Source organism: Lichenostomus cassidix, chromosome 2, assembly GCF_008360975.1.
Source record: "Lichenostomus cassidix isolate B80296 chromosome 2, HeHo_3.0, whole genome shotgun sequence".
NCBI lineage: Eukaryota > Metazoa > Chordata > Aves > Passeriformes > Meliphagidae > Lichenostomus > Lichenostomus cassidix.
Window position 1 is genome coordinate 129641993 of NC_139482.1, and position 19011 is coordinate 129661003.

The following is a 19011-nucleotide window of genomic DNA, read 5'->3' on the forward strand; positions in this document are numbered from 1 at the left end:
GCAGCCGAGCGCGGCGGGGAGCATCCCCCGGAGAACAGCCCTTGCACGGCACCGCCGGGGCTAGGCTCGCTGAATTTCCCGGGCTTCGAATTCAGAATCCCTCCCGTGCTCCGGCGCGGCTGCTCCGGGCTGCTGCTGCGGGCGCAGGTGGCCGCAGGGGCCGCAGAGCCTCCTCCTCCCGCCCGGGCTGGGCCGGGCCTTGCTCTGGGTCCCGCCCGCCGTGAGGGGAGGCCCCAGCCCGGCCCCGCCCCGCCCCGCGGAGCAGCGCGGACACTGAGCGGAACGGCGGAGCCCCGAGGAGCCGCGGAGATGTTGAGCTCGCCGTGGGCGCGCTTCTACTCCAACAGCTGCTGCCTCTGCTGCCATGTCCGCACCGGCACCATCATCCTCGGCGTCTGGTACCTGGTGAGTGTGCCCCTCTCTCCGGCCGCTCGGCACCGGCTGCGGGGGCAGCCTGAGGGGCTGCTCCGTGCATGGGGATGCCGATGGCAGCGGCTCAGGCTGCCCAGGCGTGTTTCAGAAGGAGCCGCGTTGTTACAGCAGCGTGGTGCGCAGGCAGCGCCGCGCTGCCCGGCGCCGCCTCATCCCGGCGGGCACGGCGCTGCCTGGGCTCTGCCGAAACTGGGGCATGAGGCATGTGCGTGATTAGGGGTCGGGGCAGCGGGGCGGGAGATACCCTGCACGGGCAGGCTCGACAGGGTCTGGAGCAAAAAGCTGCTGTGGGCATGAAAATGTGATGAGTGAAGACCCCTGGAGTGAGGGTTTTCCCCCAAACTTCGGGGCGGGCAGACTGCAGCACACGGGCCCCGCCGGTGCATTAGCAAGGCTGCCCGGGCCCTGGCCACACCGCGCAGAAAATCATCGTTTGTAGCCTCTGGTCGCTGCTTCGTGAAGTAATCGAGCGTTCTTGTACCGCTGTCCCCTGCGTGGCAGGTAATCGTTTGGCAGTAGTGTTCTGGTCTGCCTGGCAGGGAGCTCAAACCTTCCAGGCGGCTATTCGCAGGTACTAGAAAGACATCTTTCCTCTGCCGGGGTTATAGAACATCAGTGAGGAATTGACCCTGGAGGCACCAGGGTTACCATCAGAAAGCAAAGGCTGTTTAACACCCAGTTATTTGGCCCGGGGAGACTTCGGTGAGGAGGAGCCACATTAAGCCCTCAGCTCCTCTCTGACAGTTGTTTCTCCATCCCTCGCAATGTAGGGAAAGCAGTTTTCCCAGAGCTCGTCCTGCTATAGTCGCAGGGTTTGTAGAATAAAAAGAACTGATTGTTTGCTGTAGGTAAGGTGGATGCATTTCTCAGTCTGCTCAGTCTCTTGCTGTGAGGAATCAGTCTCCGTGTGATGGCAAGGCTGTGCAGAGCTGTTTGCCAAGCATCATTTTTCAAATGATTGCAGACGGAAGCAGATTAGACCCGGGCTTATTTGCTAACTACTGAAATTCTCTGCAGAAGCAAGTGAAAAATGCAGGGCTGGCCTCCACTGTAGGACAGCTCATTAAATTAATTCAACCAGTGTAATAAAAAAGCTAGGTTGACATTTATATCCTAGAAATCATATAAAATGTTCTATATCCTGTAAAATACGTATTTCACCACTGAGAAAATTGTGCTTTAGTGGAACCATTTCTTGCTCCTGCTTTAATAAAATATGGTTAATGGCAACATCCACAGCCTGTAGTATCTACAATACTGACAGTATTGTAAAAGATGCCTCTCTGCCTGGCTGCAGTGAAGTTTTGGTAAATTGTAATATGACCTGAAAGCTTTTGAACATGTCTTCTAGGGTGCTTATTATTTCTTTCTGCCTTCAGCTGAATGAAACCTTTTCACATTGGCTCCACAGAGACAGGGATACAGATATTTTAGCTGTTCAGCAGACCTAAAGTTATTTGAGGAAGATGGAAGTGCATCACCTAGGCTTGGATAAAAAGAAAAGCCTGATAGCTTTTTAGACTGTTACCTAATCTGCTACTAGCATTTAAATACCAGTGGGACAATTTCACATAGTATTTTACTGCAAAATCTGTTTTTAAATTTCCTTTCCTACAAGCAGGTATCTCGTGATTTACAGCTCTTGCTTCTTTCGCTTTCATAACTTTTTCACGGTGGATTTCTAAATTACTTCAAACTGATACAGTACACATTTCTTTCTGTGCTTTCTTCCCTATTGGAGTATTTGCACATTAAGAATAGACATTTAGATGCATGTAAATAATAAGTACTAAACCTTTTTGATGGCTTATTATGTTAGGAAACAGTAAGTAAGGAAGAAGGAGCTTCTTAAAAGAATGGCCCTGGTTGAAGGGTCTGGTTGACAAAGTCATATACAAAAATACTCATTTTGGACTCAGAAGAGCAATTATGATTTGGTACCTTGTGCTATTGAGGGTCTACATAAAAATAGATGTGCTGGTGACATTTTTCTTCTCTGCATGCATTTTGGGTTATTGCATTACTGGAAACCACATGTGAGCTGTAAGCATTACCTCAAAGTTCAAACAAAAACCCTTCTGATTTTTTGCCACACCAACATGTATTCTGTACACTCTTTGCTCTTATTCTTTACAGGAAATTATTTGAGGAAAAACATCAATGTAGAGAATGAGTAGTTTTCTTCATTTCTGTTGCTTCTTCATTTCTCCCTACCTGTGATGTGTAAGTTTTATTAATTCCATGACTGTGAATACAATGATTCAGTAGTAGAGGCATCTGAAGGAGGAAAAAACAGTAGCTTAAAAGTGTTGGCAGACTTTGAACACAACATTTTCACGTGTTGAACCAGTTTTGAGTTAATATAATTTCAGGAGGCAGAATTTCATGTCTGAGTAAATGTGGAAAAAATAGTGGCTGAGATAGAATTCATCTTCCCAAAGCAACACTTTCACCACTGTGCTGTGCACTGGGAGCTGGAAAGGTGTTGGTAACACATCGGTGTTTTGGCTACTGCTGAGCAGTGCTGGCACAGCATCTGCACTGTATCCCAGTATTCCAGCCCCCATCAATAAACTGGGGGGCTCTTTAGTTTTAATGTTTTAACAGGGTGTTCAAGGTCCAACAAATAGTGGAGAGAGTGGGAAGCTGAGTGCAGGTGGAGTCATCAGTGCTGCTCTTGAGGGTGCTTTCCCACAGAAGTAAGGGCAGTGACAGTGTGCTTTTCCAACACAGGCAGAGCAGCCACAGACACTTACAATGGTCTGATAACGTATCAATAGCTGAGAAATAAATATTTAACTTTGCTCTATTTTAGAACATAATGGATCTCAGAATGCTAATTTTTCTATAGCTCTTGTGTTTCAGTAGTTTCTTCCTGCTGGAGCCATCGGTACTATATAACACACCACTGCATGGTATTGCAATATAGCGTAATAATGCAATATACATACTGTCACAGAGCACTGAAGTACTGAGGTGTAAAAAGTAACTTGTAAAGGTTGGAGTAGCCAGGGGAAATCTCCTTAAAAGAGTATCTAATTGGGTTGCAGAACAGCCCACGCTTCAGGAACTAGTGTGCTGCCTTGGGGAGGAAAGCTTAACAGGGGGTGCTGCAATGTTTAATACAAATTATGCCGAGGATTACAATGGCAGTAATATGTCTGTCTGGGGGTTAATATTTATTTCAAAGCTGAGGACCAGTTTGGTTTGGCTGGTTATTAATTTTTGGGGTTTTCTCTCTCTGAGATGAACTTTACACTTCTGTATAACATGAAATCAGAGGTCACAGTAGCAATACAGAAACATTTTGAGGCATAAAAGTCTTACAAATGTATTAAAAAAAAAAAATTGAAATTACTCATTTCCAACAGCTTAGTTTTGACACTGTGCTGTTCAGGGCAGTGACAATGCTGAAATAAGCCACCTTCAGTTCTGATCTCCCGCTGGTGCTGGAGTCTGGAGGAAAGCTTGCATTGCTGTTTCCAAGTGACCCAGTCAGTGCTGGTGAGTCGGAATAACAGCACCCCTGTCAGTGACAGCATTTATAAACACAGCGTGTCTTCTTCCTGAGGAAATGGACTCCACTTTCTTTGTCTAAAGCACAAAGAAGGAACAACATCAGATGTGCTGACAGTGTCATGGAAGGATTTTCCACTCTCCTGGCAGTGGCAGTGCCTGTGGTGTTCTGCACGCCCTGAGGATCCACTGACACCATCTGGGATAATAGGAATTCTGATTATTTCTGATTGACTTTGGTGGAGAGAAGGTGAAATTTTAAGGTATCAGTTAAAAAAAAAAACCAATAAAAGAAGGAGCTTTCATTTTTTATCTCTGTGTGCCTAGTGCCTCCTGCTACCGCCCTCAGTGCAGCAGTGCCCTGGGCGCAGGCTGCTCCTCTCCATGGTCCTGCAGTCCCCCAGGAGCCCCAGAAGCCATTCCCATGCCTGGGGAGCCACTGCCCTCTCTCTGCACTCCCTGTAGCCCTGACAGTGAGGGGCTAAAAATAAAAACTAATGGAAGGCTGAGAACCTTCCATTAACTTTTATTAACCACAAGTTATCGAGTTGTGTGGCTCTCACTGGAGGATGTGTGGTGAGAACATAAATAGAGTGAACCGAAGCTTTTAGCCAGGGTGGCTTAAATGTTTGAGCTGCTATTTGTGGAAAGATCAGCATGAATTGCTAGTTGAGGCATTTCAGTTCTGGATTTTTCTGAATATATTGTTGAAAGCAAGTGTAATACCTCTCTCTGTTCCCTATCATTTTTTAATAAAAGGATTGAATCCTAATGATGAAAAAATGTACTGGTAGTAGGCTCTAGATTGTAAAGCAAAAGAAAAGCACAGCTTGTTATGGTCTCACTGATTTAAGATTGAACACCCTAACAAGTGATCTGATATCCAGAGGAGAATGAAGGTATATATTTTGTGATTCGGCCACATTTATTTCCTGGTATTTTTCAAGCCTCTTGCAAAACATCATGTATTGCAATGTGCTTAAATACCAGTTAGAAGATTTCAGTAATCTTGGCTTACTTGGCAGGGGGTACAGATCAGCAGTGACTGCTCATGTAAACAAAATATCCTTATACTGGGATCCTTCCAAGCTGTTCGGTCTGCACTCTTGCAACCTTTACGCTGTCTGAGACTACTCACATCAGCAAACAGTTGTAGGTGAGGGTCCCTTGAACAGGGAGTAAAGGCCTTTTCAGGGAAAAGAAAGAATTTCTGTGATGAAGTTCTTAATTGTTTTCAAACTTGTAAGAATCAGGAGATTTTGAAAACTGAAAAAGGAACTGAAGTTATGAAATGGGCAAAATTGCATGATTAGAAAGCCTGATGTGTTATCTTAGGGCCAGGTTGTGGGAATTATCATTAATAATAATATGAGGCTTTGTGTTTTACTTAGAAAATTAGCTTGCTTTGTTTTTATATGGAATGAAGTGGGCTAAAACAAAATGATTTCCAACTTAATGTCTGTATGAAGGGTCATAGTAGCAAGCACACTGAAGGCTCAGTTTCTCCATATCATCCAGGGATGTCGCTTCCCCTGTGCTAGTGTGATAGAGCTGGGGGCTGGATCAGATTATCCTGCATGCAACACTACCTTTCCCACCTCCAGTGACTGTCCAGTACTAGTGGCCCTGGGGAAAGAAGTCTTGCAGAATGGGCACTCCTGTGGATTCACCAAGTGGTTGCTCCTCCATGGCCCAGACCTGGGCTGTGTATTCAGGGGAAGGAGCTGGGTGGTGCCAGTGACATCCTAATTCCCATCCCTTGGTAGGAGACGTAGTGTCAGCAGCACATGAAACTTCTCCACTAGCAAGTGAAGGTGTCATAAGGTGAAATTACTTGAGACTCTCGATTCCTCTAATATAAATGGCTGAATTGATTAAATGTTTATGTCCCAAGTGCCATGTCTGTAAAATGATCATTAGTTTTTCTATTGTCTGTACTTCCCTTCATAAGATGAAAGACAAGATTGTGGGAAAAAAAGCAGTAACATTCCCAAGTAACTCATTAGACTCTTCCTGTGCACATGCTTGCTATTGAGGAGAGTGGAGACAAAACTTGGAATTCATTATGAATAAAGAAAACTTTGAGTCTTACTTTCAAAGGCTTGCCTGATGATTGATGTACATGTCGAATATCCAACTGAGACTGGAGTCAGAGAAGGTTCAGGGTATATCCTCTTGGACTGGATCACATAGATTTCATTATCTTCAAGACTGGGGAGAAAAAATTACTGATTCTGCACTCAAATATCTGCTCAGACTCTGTATGGTATTTTCTTAAGAACCTGAAACCTCACATATGCATTTTAGGTGTGTCATAGCAAAGAATGAAGACCAATATAACAGTTAATAGCTTCAAGAATGGCATCAGGAGAACTCCTTAAAGAACTCATCCCTACTCTGCACAAGCCCAGGTTGGTTTCTGCAGTCAGGACCTTATCCCACCTCCTTTCTCCAATTCAAGCTTCAGGTCATCTTCAGTTGAATTACAGAATAAAGGAACATATGGGAGGAATTTAAATTGCACAATCAATAAGATAGCTTGCAAAGTCCTAATCACTCACCTCTGTGTGACAGAATCCATCCCTGAACAGGCCAGAGAGGTTATCTGAACAAAGAATGGGTTCATTGGTACACCATATGCCAAGTTATCTGTGCTTTCTGCTCTGAGTGAAAATAGCTGGGTTTGCAGGTTTCCTGTGTTGCAGAGAGAAGTAGAAGCAGCATTTTGTTAATCTTCCTCAGACTCTGTCATGCATCAGTATGTTTATTAACAGTGTTTTTCTTGCACAAACTTTTTAAGTCATTGGAGGGATAAAATTTCTTGTCTTTTAGGTAGTCTTTGCACTTACTGAACTGTTTATTAGTCTGTAATACAACACAAGGATTTATGAAAATGTCTTTAAGCTCTAATCCCCTAATACAGGCAGTTTTTCTTATATCCCCAAATACCACAGTAGGATATTTCACAGTGTGTAATCATTGCAGTGACAGCTGATATCCTGCATCAGTTGTCACAATAATGACACAGTTGTCTTATCTAATCAATACAATTACCTGTTCAGAAGTTGCAAGCCTTTGTAAAATACCCTTTTTTTCTTACTAAGGCCTTAATTTGGATAATAAATTCCCTCCACTGAGAAAACAGATGGTTGGTTGTAAGAGGAGCAAGTTTACATAAATGCTTGTTGAAGGAAAGAATCCATTGAGAGTTCAGTATGCTATAATTACATTTAGATTTTTATACAAAAAAACCGTGAATATATTTATAGAAAGGAGAGGAGGTATTATATTAATCAAGTAGAATGTGTTTGGAAGTTCTGTTGAAGGTTAGTATGTATCTCCTAGTGAGCCAGAGGAGAACACATTAAGCTTCCTAAACTGATCGTTGATTAGACTGACGTCAGTGAAAATGCAATTAGTCTTACATATTCTTGGACATATGGAACGGATGTTGCAAAATAGCCAGGAATTAATTTCCTTGATTGCTTTCTTTTTCTCTTGTTTTATTGTGAGGCTTATGCTTTGACTGTAAAACTCTGGAAGTTTAAAGTGGCCGAGGCTTGAAAATGTGCAGGGCACTTTATGTGCTGTTCTTCAGCAGGGCTGGAGGTTTAAAGCCCCAAATCTCCAAACAGCAGAATAAGAAGCAAAACCCCACACTTGTGTCTGAAGGTGTGAGACAGTGCTCCTGGTTGATGTGAGGTGACTCTGCCAGGGAGGCATCACTGAAGAATTAATATGGACTTGAACCTAGTGCACTGTTCCTGGACCTCCTGTGGGTCAGCTGTTTTTCAGAGAATAGTCTGCAGCCAGCTCTAACTACTGTCATCCTGGTACTCAGCCTTGAAAGATGTTTTGAGAGTTCTGTGACTGCATTTCATTTTGTTGCTGGCATGTGCTGAGCAAGGCCTTATTCTATCCAGAGATATATTAAGCTACTTAAAACAGACAGGACAAATGCTTTTGGCAGAAACACAGGTTTGTGGGAGATATTCACCTTGGAGAGATGCATTTCCCAACAGTGAAACAGCTGTGGCCAGACAGGCAGGATATATGTGATCATGTTCTTTACTATTTCAGTAATTATCTGTACTGTACCCTCCTTCCACTTCCTTGCATAACTAAATCCCCCCTGCCTCGGGTTGCTTAGAGCTTCAAGGGTGCAGTCACTTGTATGGCTTCTGTGGATGTTGCCTGTGGTGTCTACATAAGAATGATGGATCAATGATTTGGTGTGTTTTGGGGTTGGTTTTTGTTTGGTTGATTTTTTTTTTAATTAAGTGATCATATGAAGCTTGCTCCCAAAAGCTGCAGCACAGTCCTCTCACCAGTGCAGTGACACATGTCCAAAGAGGCTGGAGGGGACTCTGAGCACAGACAGTGTTGTGGGCTGCTGTGGGTGAGACACACAATCTGCTGGCCAGGGCCAGTGCACACCTGGGCAGTCCAGCCCAGGTAATCGGCCACAGTGGTGTTGCCTGGCCCATCCTCTGTCACAAGTCCACACAGAAGTTTAGATCTGTGGGAGCTGCCACAACTCATATCACAGTCACACTTCAACAGGTCTGCCCTCAACCTTTTGCAGCCACCTGCAAGGCTCAAACATGCATTTTTGGAAGTCAGAGACAAATGCAGAAATCAAACAAATCTCAACTGACCAGTTGAACAACGTTTTTTCTAATAAAGTTTTATTGCATACCAATTCTTTGCTAGCTCTCTGCTGCGTCGTGAATCAAGATGAACTTTAGGAGAAATTGTGAGTTGATCTGGCAGTGATATAATTTGAACATGGGTATATGTAATTATATTTCCCCAGAGGTCTTGCTGGGCAGAAGACCTCAGTAATCATTTTTAGGACTTTGCTTAGATACAGGTTAAACTTGCTTTAAATACAATGGAAAAGAAAGACGCCACTGATAAATTTGGATAGAAATAGCATATTTTTTTAAACCAGGAAAGGACTAAGATTAAATAATGTTATGATCCAGTTATTACAGTTATGAAAGAGATGCCTCTGCCCAAACTAAGGTGCAAATGAGACCATATGCCAAAGTCAATAGTATGCATTTTATTTAACAGCAAATGAGAGGGAGAAAGAAATAGGAAAAGGGAGGGGGGAGAAGAAGAGAGTGACAGAGAGACAGATTAAGTAGAAAATATCACCACTCCATGGATCCTGATGGTGTCCCATTGCTCCTGTTCTTTTGGTCTTCCTGGTGGTGAAGGTCCCACAAAACACCGAGTTCAAGGGCCAGGTGCGAAAGCCCAGGTCCCTCCTCTGCAGGGAACAAGTTTGACACACTCTTGCAGCAGACTCACGATCTGTTGAATCTCCTTGCATCACGTGCAGTGCTGTGGTGCAAGGCCTCAGGAATGAGTCTGGAGAGCACTTCGGGGGTCTTTGATGGATTGTGACACCTCCTCAGCTGCCCCTCACATGAATATCCCGTGGCTGTGTCCTTCCCGGGGTGGGGGTTTTACAGCTGAGCCAGTTTTGTCTGAGGGAGGATGGGTGTTCGCCGTCTCTGACCTGAGGTTATGCCACACACGCAAAACTCTCCTCCTCCCCTCTTGGCCGGGGGGAAGTCTGTGCAAACCTGGCCTCAGCAGTGAGCCTGAGGGCTATGGGCTTCCCCCCCCCCCCCCAATACAGCTAGAGCTGATTTTCAGGACAGCTGCTGGGTTTGGCTTTCTTGTGGATGCATTCTTCATCCTCAGCCTTGTTTACTTCTCCCTAGACCTGAGATAACTGGACAATAGTGTCACCTTTATCTTATCTCACATTCCCTTAGGCAGCTTAACTCACAGTTGAAGCTCCCCTCAGGAGGCATATTCAGGGAGGGGAGGGCTTTGGTGGTTGCAGCTTCTTTGTACAGTTTTGCCATAATGGGCAAAAAGACCTTCATAACAATGTTTGAGCCATGAACCATAACATTTCAGTTTCTCACAAATATATAACAAACTCTATCTCTAGGGAGGCAGAAACCTCTCATGTGCATATTACACAATCTGTCCATCTATTTTTTTGTAATAAATTTAATCATTAGCATATTTCATTAATAACAGACCTCTTGTGGTTTGGGTTTTAAAAAAGCCTGTTTAAAAGCTGGCAGTAGTTGAGTCATTTGTATAGAAGAGCGCTGGTAAATTATTCTAGACTTCCTATATCAATTTAATCAGCATTGTCTTTCAGGTTCAGTGTTTAGTGTCATAGCAATCAAAGTCAAAATTACGAAATTATGCATAAAGTCTGATTGAAATATTTTATGCAGCTTTCTCTTATATACTCTCTATAATGTGAACTTTGTAATATGCTAGTCTGAGCCTGCCTGTATGGTTCTTTGAATTCTCATGAGTAATATATGGAAAAATAGCAATTAGAATTGCACTCTACCCTGTCTTCTCCAAATTAAAGAATATAAAAACCTAGTTGCTACTTCTGACTTGACTAATGCTCTCTCCAGTGCAGTATTTCAGATAGCAGCCAGAACCATGCTTTGAGAAACCACCCAGGGAGAAAGAGCCACTTGTGCAGGGACAACTTTCTTTTATTCTCCTATTATTTTAAGGTTGGGCAATCACCTGAAGCAGAAAGGCTTGCGTTTTGTTTTTAAAATATTTTGTTATACAACCAGACGCTTGCCTTTCCTTGGTAAGTAGCTCGTCCTTTTGTGTATTCCTTCAGCCTTTTGTAATAATGCCTGATAATGAATTTCACTGGTCAAAGGAGTGAAAGATTCCCTTTTAACCCAGGTTCAAGTGTCTCTCTTTCAGCTTCCCTTCAGGCTGTTTTGTTTCATTGGATGCAAAGATAATTTAGTGTATCTGGGTTTTCTACCTTGGCCCACTCATTGAATTGTGCATCACTAACACATCTGCAGCTTGTCCCCGAGCACTGGAAAGTTGAAACATTTTCATTAGCATGAAGCAGAAGGCTAACACAGCAGAAAAAAGAGAGAGGTATCTATTCTGACAGCCAGGGTTCTGCTCCTCTATTCTTGGAGTTAAAGCCAGTGGCTGTGGTGTGCTCAGAGGTAGCTCTTGTGCCCTGAGAGGGAAAGTGATTGAATCACTGCTCTGAGACTTGTCAAGGAACTTGGGTACACAGAGGGGACATCTTGTTTCTTATTCTTTCATGTTCTCTTTGCCTGCTCTTCCAGCACTCAGCTTAAAACCTTTATTGATAAAATTTCCCCCTTGTTTCTTCTTTAGTCAGAATTCAGAAAAAGCCCCCAATGAACACCAACAAACACAAAACTTTGCCTAACAGGGGGAGACAAAGAACAGATAGAAGAATCTTCCTATACAGGGCAATAAACCTAAATTCATTATCTACACTAATAGAGAAGGTTGGGAAAGAAACCCCAGATAGTGCAAATCTACACTGAGTTATTGAATTAAATCCTGAACCTGATTTTTTTTCCTTTGTAGAGTTCTTTTGTCCTTTTGATCAACAAAAGTGTTCTTGCTTTTATTAGTATCTCCTATGCTAAAAGAAAAAATGAAGCAAAAATTCAAAGAACATGCCTAGTGAGAAGGCAAAGGTAGATGGGGAGAATTAAAGACATTGAGATACTTAAATAGACATTTTCCACACATTCTTGCTTTTTCTGATAGGGACACTGACTTCAAATAGCCAAATGCTAGAAAATACTCTTCTGTTTAGTTTCAGGGAGCAAAAGTAGTTTAAGACCGGTGTTTTGTTTCTATCATTTCTATAGAGAACAGGTACCTAGACTCATAAAATTACCATAAGTTTTTGGAGACAAACAGAGGGTTCTGCTTGAGATTTTCTTCACTTTTACTAAAAACATTTAGGGTTTCTTGCTGGCAAAATCAATGTCCTTGGTGATTTGCTTCAATAATATCTCTGTAGAGGACAACAAACTAAACCATGCCAGTTTTGTGGGATATTAAAAATATACTAGAACTGTGTGTGCCAATTCCTACATAATACTGAGCCTCTCAGTGTCATGAAACCAGCTCTCTGAAACTGTAAAAAGGGTCACAGGCAGGGAGGTAGTTCTCCACTAATGCCGAGATTTAAGGAGTGTGCTTAAGTGGAGCTCTCTTGAGTTCAGTGAGGCTGAAAACAGTCACAGAATTAAAATTGTACGAATGTCTTTCACCACATAGCACAGAGACTGCTGCATGCATGGATTCAGTTATAAATGGAGCCCTCAGTAGACATAAAGCTGGGGGGTGATTGTTTCTTTTCACTGTAAATATAGATATCTCTCTTCACTGCATTAGAAAGTCTTGGGAGAGCTGTGGTAGAGTATTTATAGAGGGGACCCTGTAGACTTCAATAGAAACATCACTGTATTTTTAAAGCAACTGTATTGATTTAAGGTGAGGTTAAGATTTCCTCTTCTAAACTCCTTTATCAAAGCTATTTTATTTTGACTCTTGACTGTAAGCTGAAATGAAGCCATTGTAACTCCTGGCAATTCTTTCAGTGTTTACAGACATTTATGTAAGTTGCTAGTGAGAGCAGTTCTCGGTCTGCTTTAGTTAGGAATCATCAGTAGATCAGTGTTAAAGGCATGCTCTTAGGAGCTACTGGAACTAATTTTATTTTAGATAAGCTGGGATAGATACCATGCAGCTGCATTTCTACAAAAGGTCTGAAATAACAGTGGTATTTGTTTTCTGATCACCTGTTGCTGCAGTGGTTTCTGACACCTCTCCTCTGCCTTTTATCCCCATGGGTTACCATGGTTCACTGCTGACTTCTGGAACAAATTACATGGAATAAAGGTGACTCACTCATTGATGGTAGAGGTCTGAAATCTTAGTGCATTATATAGTTTTTAATTGCTGGATGCTGCCTGTAGAAGACATGAGGTTGCATCCTTGCATCCCAACCACTGGACATTATCTCTGTCAGAAGTGGCTCACATTGTGCATGAGCTGCTGGTTCTCTATCACAGTGCAGGTGGAAGCAGCACCAGTGGTTCTCAGTGCCAGTCCCAGTCTCATCACCTGCTGCTTCACTTGTTCATGCCTGCATGCACCTTCCCTCACTCTGTTGTTGCTGTTTAAAGCATCTTCTACTCAAATCTGAAATTATGTTTTGTAAGCCCACAGCAGGAAATCCAGTGGCTGCTCCAATATCTAGACTAGTTGTCTTTTCCATAATATTTCCTCTTTCCCCTTGGCTTCATACATTCTGTGGTATCTATAAACCAGTTATTTCCCTCCCCTTCATTAATTAAAAATGGATGTATTCCATCTGGCTGCCAGAGAAGTAAGATTTTGGGATTTAAAAATAAATACTATTTTATTTCCATATCAGAATAAGAGGACAGTTGGGCATTTCTAGGACTTTCTGTTGGATCTTTGTCCAGTCTGTTGTTATGGCACTCTGAACACCATCCTGCAGCGACCTAGCCCAGGATAAGAACTGGGACTGATCATGGAGTTCACCAACAGCCCCAGCAGGGCAGGTGATAAACCAGGGGGGCCAACCAGAAATAAAGAGGGCTGGGATCAGGGCCACAGCTGGAGACAAGCTGCAACATGCACTCAGAGTGTCCACCCAGGACACATGGCTGGAGACCAGCATCCTGTTGTACCACTGGGACAGAGACTGATGACCCGAGGCTGACCCGGATGGGGTCCTGGGCAAGAAGCCCTCCTGTTGAGTCACAGGGTGCCAAAAGGAGACAAACAGAGGGTACGCGGGTTCTGCTTGAGATTTTCTGGTTTTACTAGAACCATTCAGTTTTTAATTGCTTTCTAAGCTCTTCACAGAGGAGTCTGGGTATGGCTGGATCCTGTCTTATCCCCAGACTTTGCCAACGGTTTATGCCTAAAGGATTATATAGGTATAACTGAATCTTCATACAACTTTGTCCCACAGGATAAAGGACAGCAAACCAGATATATTTAAATAAACATATATTATTTTTTATTATTATAATGTTTAGACAAAACTATCTTAATCAGATTTACTACACAGTATAGGAGCTATAACAAATATTATAGTGCACCATGAAGCAATATTGAAGCAATTGTATTAAATCTAGTCAAAAATTATTAAATTATAATAAATTATTATTAACTGAATAATGTTACCCATAAAAATTACCATGGGCCAGTTTCCTTCATTCAGCCTTGAGAGGTAATCTTGAAAGGCATCCTCACTCAAGGGAGAAATCTCCACACATGCACTTCAAGAAGGGGTATGGTGCAAGACCCTGCTGTTAAAATTTGGGACTGGGTGATTGACTGACAGCCATTGTGTCTCCAGGCCAGCTGCGTCAGCTCAGCAGCTTTAGATAAATTATCAGTAGTGTCACTTGTTTGTTCCTTTATCTGGGTATTTTACCAGGTCTTCGACATTTTCATCTCACTATCAGAATGTTTAGCTTCGGGATTGAGTCAGCCTGGCTTCATCATTATTCAGGCAGCATGAGTCCCCCTTCTTCATTGACCACTGATAGCTTTGCAAATAGGGCACTGTTTGGGTTATTTTACCCCTTTCAGGGAGAGCATCTTGCTACAACGCCACTGCTGTATGGTCATGGACATGTTTCAGTTTCTCCATCTGTAAAAGGAGGACAGTGTGTCTCATTGGGAAGGTTTAGGGCTTAGCTGCTTACTGAAGCTTTGCATAATTAAAATGCTTTCTAAGCATTGCTAATTGGTTGTTACACAATTTGTTGCTGAAATAATGTAAAACATCTTGAAGGAAATTCTGCCCTGTCAAGAAGGCTCCTTTGCTTTTCCTAGAATGGAGATTTCAACTCTCATGCCAACTGCATATACCAATAGGGAATAATTTTTTATGCTCTTGTCCTTGATTGTGTGTCCTTGGAAAACATTACATCAGTTTTCAGGCACACTGAATTTACGTATTAAAGCATTTTTCAAAATTCAACAGTCACATCACTTTCAAAACAAAAGGAAAACCCTAATGAACACAATACACCCAACTGTGCACATATTTCTGGGAGAAAGAGGGAGCAAACAAACACATGGTGTATTTCACTTGCATTGCTGACAGCACAGCTGGAAGGTGCTCAGGTGATTATGAGAATCTCAAGAGAACAACCTGATAGAACAGAAAAGTGATGCACTAAAGAGCATTAGAGAGATTCCTACTGACTGCAGCAGACTTCAGATCAGGCAAACACAGTCTATGTCTTACACGAGAATTTAAGGCAATGCTGACAAAGACATAATCTGAACCAGGACATATCCATAAGGAGAAAGTAGAGTGCATAGGTCAGTATTTTATGAATTTTCCTGGCTATATCTGTATATATAAAAAAAAGTCTTTAAAATAGCAACACTCTATACATTTATGGTTTCAGATTGCATGGTTATTTTGAGTACTCTTCTTAGGTAACATATGTATTACTGGCTTATGTCCTCTAGCTTTCCACAAAGGGGTATAAAACAAGAACTAGATTGTGATATATGTAATTTAAAACCCAGTAGGATTTATGAAATGTAACTTCGAATCTGGACAATTATCTGATGTCTTCAAAGCCAAAAGAAAGCCAAGACCATTCTACAGCATTCCCAAGACAAAGCTATTTAACTGTTCTATGTAAAAATGCAGTAATGAAGATCTCCAACCCCCTCCAGACAATCCCCAATTGTTTATTTTCTTATTATTTAGCATGCTGTCTAACTTAAATTTTCTTTTGATGTAATTGAGATCCGTTTACCCACTGGATCTGGAGGAAGGTCTGTTGCTTCATTCTTTTCCCTGCCTTTCTGCACATAAAAGACTGAACACTTCCCTCTACCTTTTCCTTGCAAAGCAACCCCAGTTTTTTCCCCTCTGTCCTACATTCCAGGTGTCTGATTACCCTGTGTTCTGATGCAGGATCCTCCCCAGGGCTTTTCCTTGTACATTTTAGAAGGACTTTGAATCCTTTCTGCAGAGGGCCACAGAGGGCAAGTGGGAGGATGGTTTATGCATCAAATACCCAAGTTTCTGCTGTACTGCTCACCACCATGGAGCCACAAAGATGAGCTTATGGGATTTCACTGAGTCATGTCCAGTTAATTCACTGTCATACTCACACTCCTTTCTGAGCAATTGTTGCCAACTCAGTTGTTTTACCTCATCTTCTTCTGAAGTTCCTCACAAATGTGTTTATGCTTTTTGGTGCTGAATTGTGCTCTGTGGTCTGAATTCTGCTCTGGTTGGTCAAAATAATTTTAATCTTATCTCCCAAAGTGCTTACAACTTGGCATTGTGTGCAAATTAGAGAAAGGTAGAAGTCATAAGTGATTTGAAATAAGAAGTCTCTCAATGATACTGTCAAACCCTAATCAATACATCTTCTGTGCTGGCTGTGAATCCTTAAATCCATGACAGCTGTTCTTTCAGTACAGCTATCCAGCTGGCAGCTCATTCACCTTCCTGCACTTTCAACCAAACCAGGTTTTCCTTGCTCATTTTGAGAATCTCATAATGTCAAAAGATGTGCTAAGATGCAGAGTTGGTATCTACTGCTTCTGTCCTGTCCATAAGCCCTCTTAGTCTGCCAGAGAAGGAAAATTAAATAAATTACAGTTTGTCCTTGACAAGCCCATGGTGATTGTTACTTGTGACCATGTAAGTTTGAAGTGCTAATGGGGAGACTGCTTGATAATCTGTTCTTATTTTGTTCTTAAATCTCACAGTCTAGCTAGAAATTTATTATGTGACCTTCTGGCTTTGAAAATGCATAAACTGTGCTTGCTCTTTCCTAGTCTTGTGGACTCAATCTATTCTCAACAGTTTTCAAAGACTGCTAACAGATCTGGTATCAGCTAAACTTGATGGGATTTGCCTACCAAAAGGCATTTATCTTACCTGAGAAATTCTCTAGCCTGTTATGTCTTGAAATAACCTATGTTTCTACACCTTCTTGTTGCTGTTAGTAACCTGTGATCAGATTAGAATGACTTTAAAGTGCGAACCAAAGCAATAAAAATCCATTTTTTCAAGCACACTGTTTTCAGCTTTCTTCTTTCCATTTTCTTGTTCACCAGTTATCTCCCTAGTTCTGTAGAGTAAGCTTTTAGCCTGGCTGCATTATTTCATGCTGAGCATGATTTCTGCAATTAGCTCTCTTCACTTCAAAGTGATATGAGCATTTTGTTCAGATTTGTTTGAAAACACAGCTCTTGGCTACCTCTCCGATCCATTTACAGCTCATACTTGACAATCCGCTTCTACTGAATCACTTGATACTATATTCTTGGCATTGAATTCACTTACTGCTTTTCATCGCCAAGGCCTTGGTGGATGTGAATGTCCCTCTGTACCTTATGACACAGGAATGTGAGCATCAGACACCAGGATCACATTGCCACCTCCTCCCATCCCCCCGGGCCTCCTCATTTCACAGCTCACCTAAACGAGCTCCTCATTGATGGGCTCTTAAACACAGCCCTTTCCAGAAACTGAGCTCCTCTTTGATCATCTAGCAATTTCACAGGGCCTGTCCTCAGTTCTAGTTCTGCCATGCTGATAGTCCTCGATTACAGCTCCCGTTTGTAATAATCTTACAATGACTGGTGTATGTGCTAACATGTTTAATAATCTGAAAGAGCAGTGGTAACTTTTCTGGTGTGGAATAGAGTCAAAATGAACAGAGGTAATCTACATTTAGTTTTCATTTTCATGCTATTTAGGGAAGAAGTAAGTCCTGTTTATACCAACTTAGAGAAACTAATTGCAGTGTTAGTTAAATACTACAGTTGTACAGTTAGATAATAGTCTCTATCATAATTGGTGTGAAACATGGTGGGTATGTGCTGCCCAGAGGTTTTTCATGGATTACTTTCACAGACTGATCCTTTTCCCTTTTTCTTCTCTGTAGATTATAAATTCGGTGGTTTTGCTGATTCTGCTGAGTGCCCTGACTGATCCTGATCAGTACCACCTGACTAGTGCTGAATTAGGGGGTGAATTTGAATTTATGGATGATGCCAGTAAGTACAAACTCCATAATTACTAGTACTCATTGCTCCAGCATTTATGTAACTGTCCTATCATTTCAGTAATTATTGTCCTTTTAATTATTGCTTCACCTTTCTATTTTACAGCTGCATTTTTATTGTGAAGGGTGTCATGGCACAGTTCAAAGTTGTTTCCTAGTAGTAACGTTATCTGCCACCTATCTGTTAGTAATCAATCCATCTGCTGTGCTGTGTCCTGGCTTGACAGGGAGATGTATCCCTGAGCATGGTGCTGAAAGCACCAGGGGAATTTAGCAGGACAGAGGGAAATATGGAGTCTGCACCTCCCAGCACCATGTCCCAGTGTGCCTGCACATGTACAAGAACCTACACTGCTGTTGATACAGCTGAGTGTGTTCATTCATGTCAGATGTATTTACGCACCCCCCCCCGTGTGTGTGGCATGACTGACACAAACCTGCTCTAATATGCAAATAAAATGCAAATAAAATGCAAATATAAATAATAACTGTACAGTCACAGGCATATTAGCAATAACACAAGGCAGTTCCTTCTCTCACTGAAAGGCATCATAGAAAAGCTTCAGTATAGTTTCAGGGAAGGGTAAGATAGGCCATTTATGTCTCCTGCAAAACCTGCTGTCCTTTGCAAATGTTTCCTTGTTCTATAACGTTTCCAAGTTATTTGATGATGTTTGTTGATTTAACTGTTGAATTCCTATCTAGTAAAGTTTTCCCTCAATGTGATTTTGATAAAAATGTCTGTTTATTTTCATTTTTGCTCACAAGATGGTTACATTCAACATTTCTCACAGTAGTCTGAAACAGGTCTATTGCTAATGACACTAATGTCTTTCTGCTCAGAATCCTCCCCATCCACAGCTAAAGGCTCTAAGTCCTTTCCTCATTCCTACTGAAGTCAATAAAAATATCAATAGGAGAAGCAATAGCCCCACACATGAGAAAAATAATTTCCCTTTGTTGTGTCAGAGCTTCTGGGTGTTGTTTAATGGATGCTTATTTCCACAAGGTCTTAAATGCAAATATGCCTTGAGGGTCTACATTGAACTAATGATAAGGGGTGATTGCTACTTTATTGTGTCTTCACTGAAAAACCACCTACAACTTCCGA

General features: G+C 42.1%; 1 protein-coding gene across 1 annotated transcript in view; it reads left to right on the forward strand.

Annotated features, from left to right (window-relative positions):
* Positions 1–223: 223 nt before the first annotated feature.
* LAPTM4B (lysosomal protein transmembrane 4 beta) overlaps positions 224–19011 on the forward strand; it is a 60622-nt gene continuing 41834 nt past the window's right edge. Inside the window, exons 1-2 of the mRNA XM_085053267.1 lie at positions 224–405; positions 17781–17892. Of these exons, the coding sequence (XP_084909393.1) occupies positions 310–405; positions 17781–17892 (208 nt within the window). The 5' untranslated portion in view covers positions 224–309. The remainder of the gene's footprint in view (positions 406–17780; positions 17893–19011) is intronic.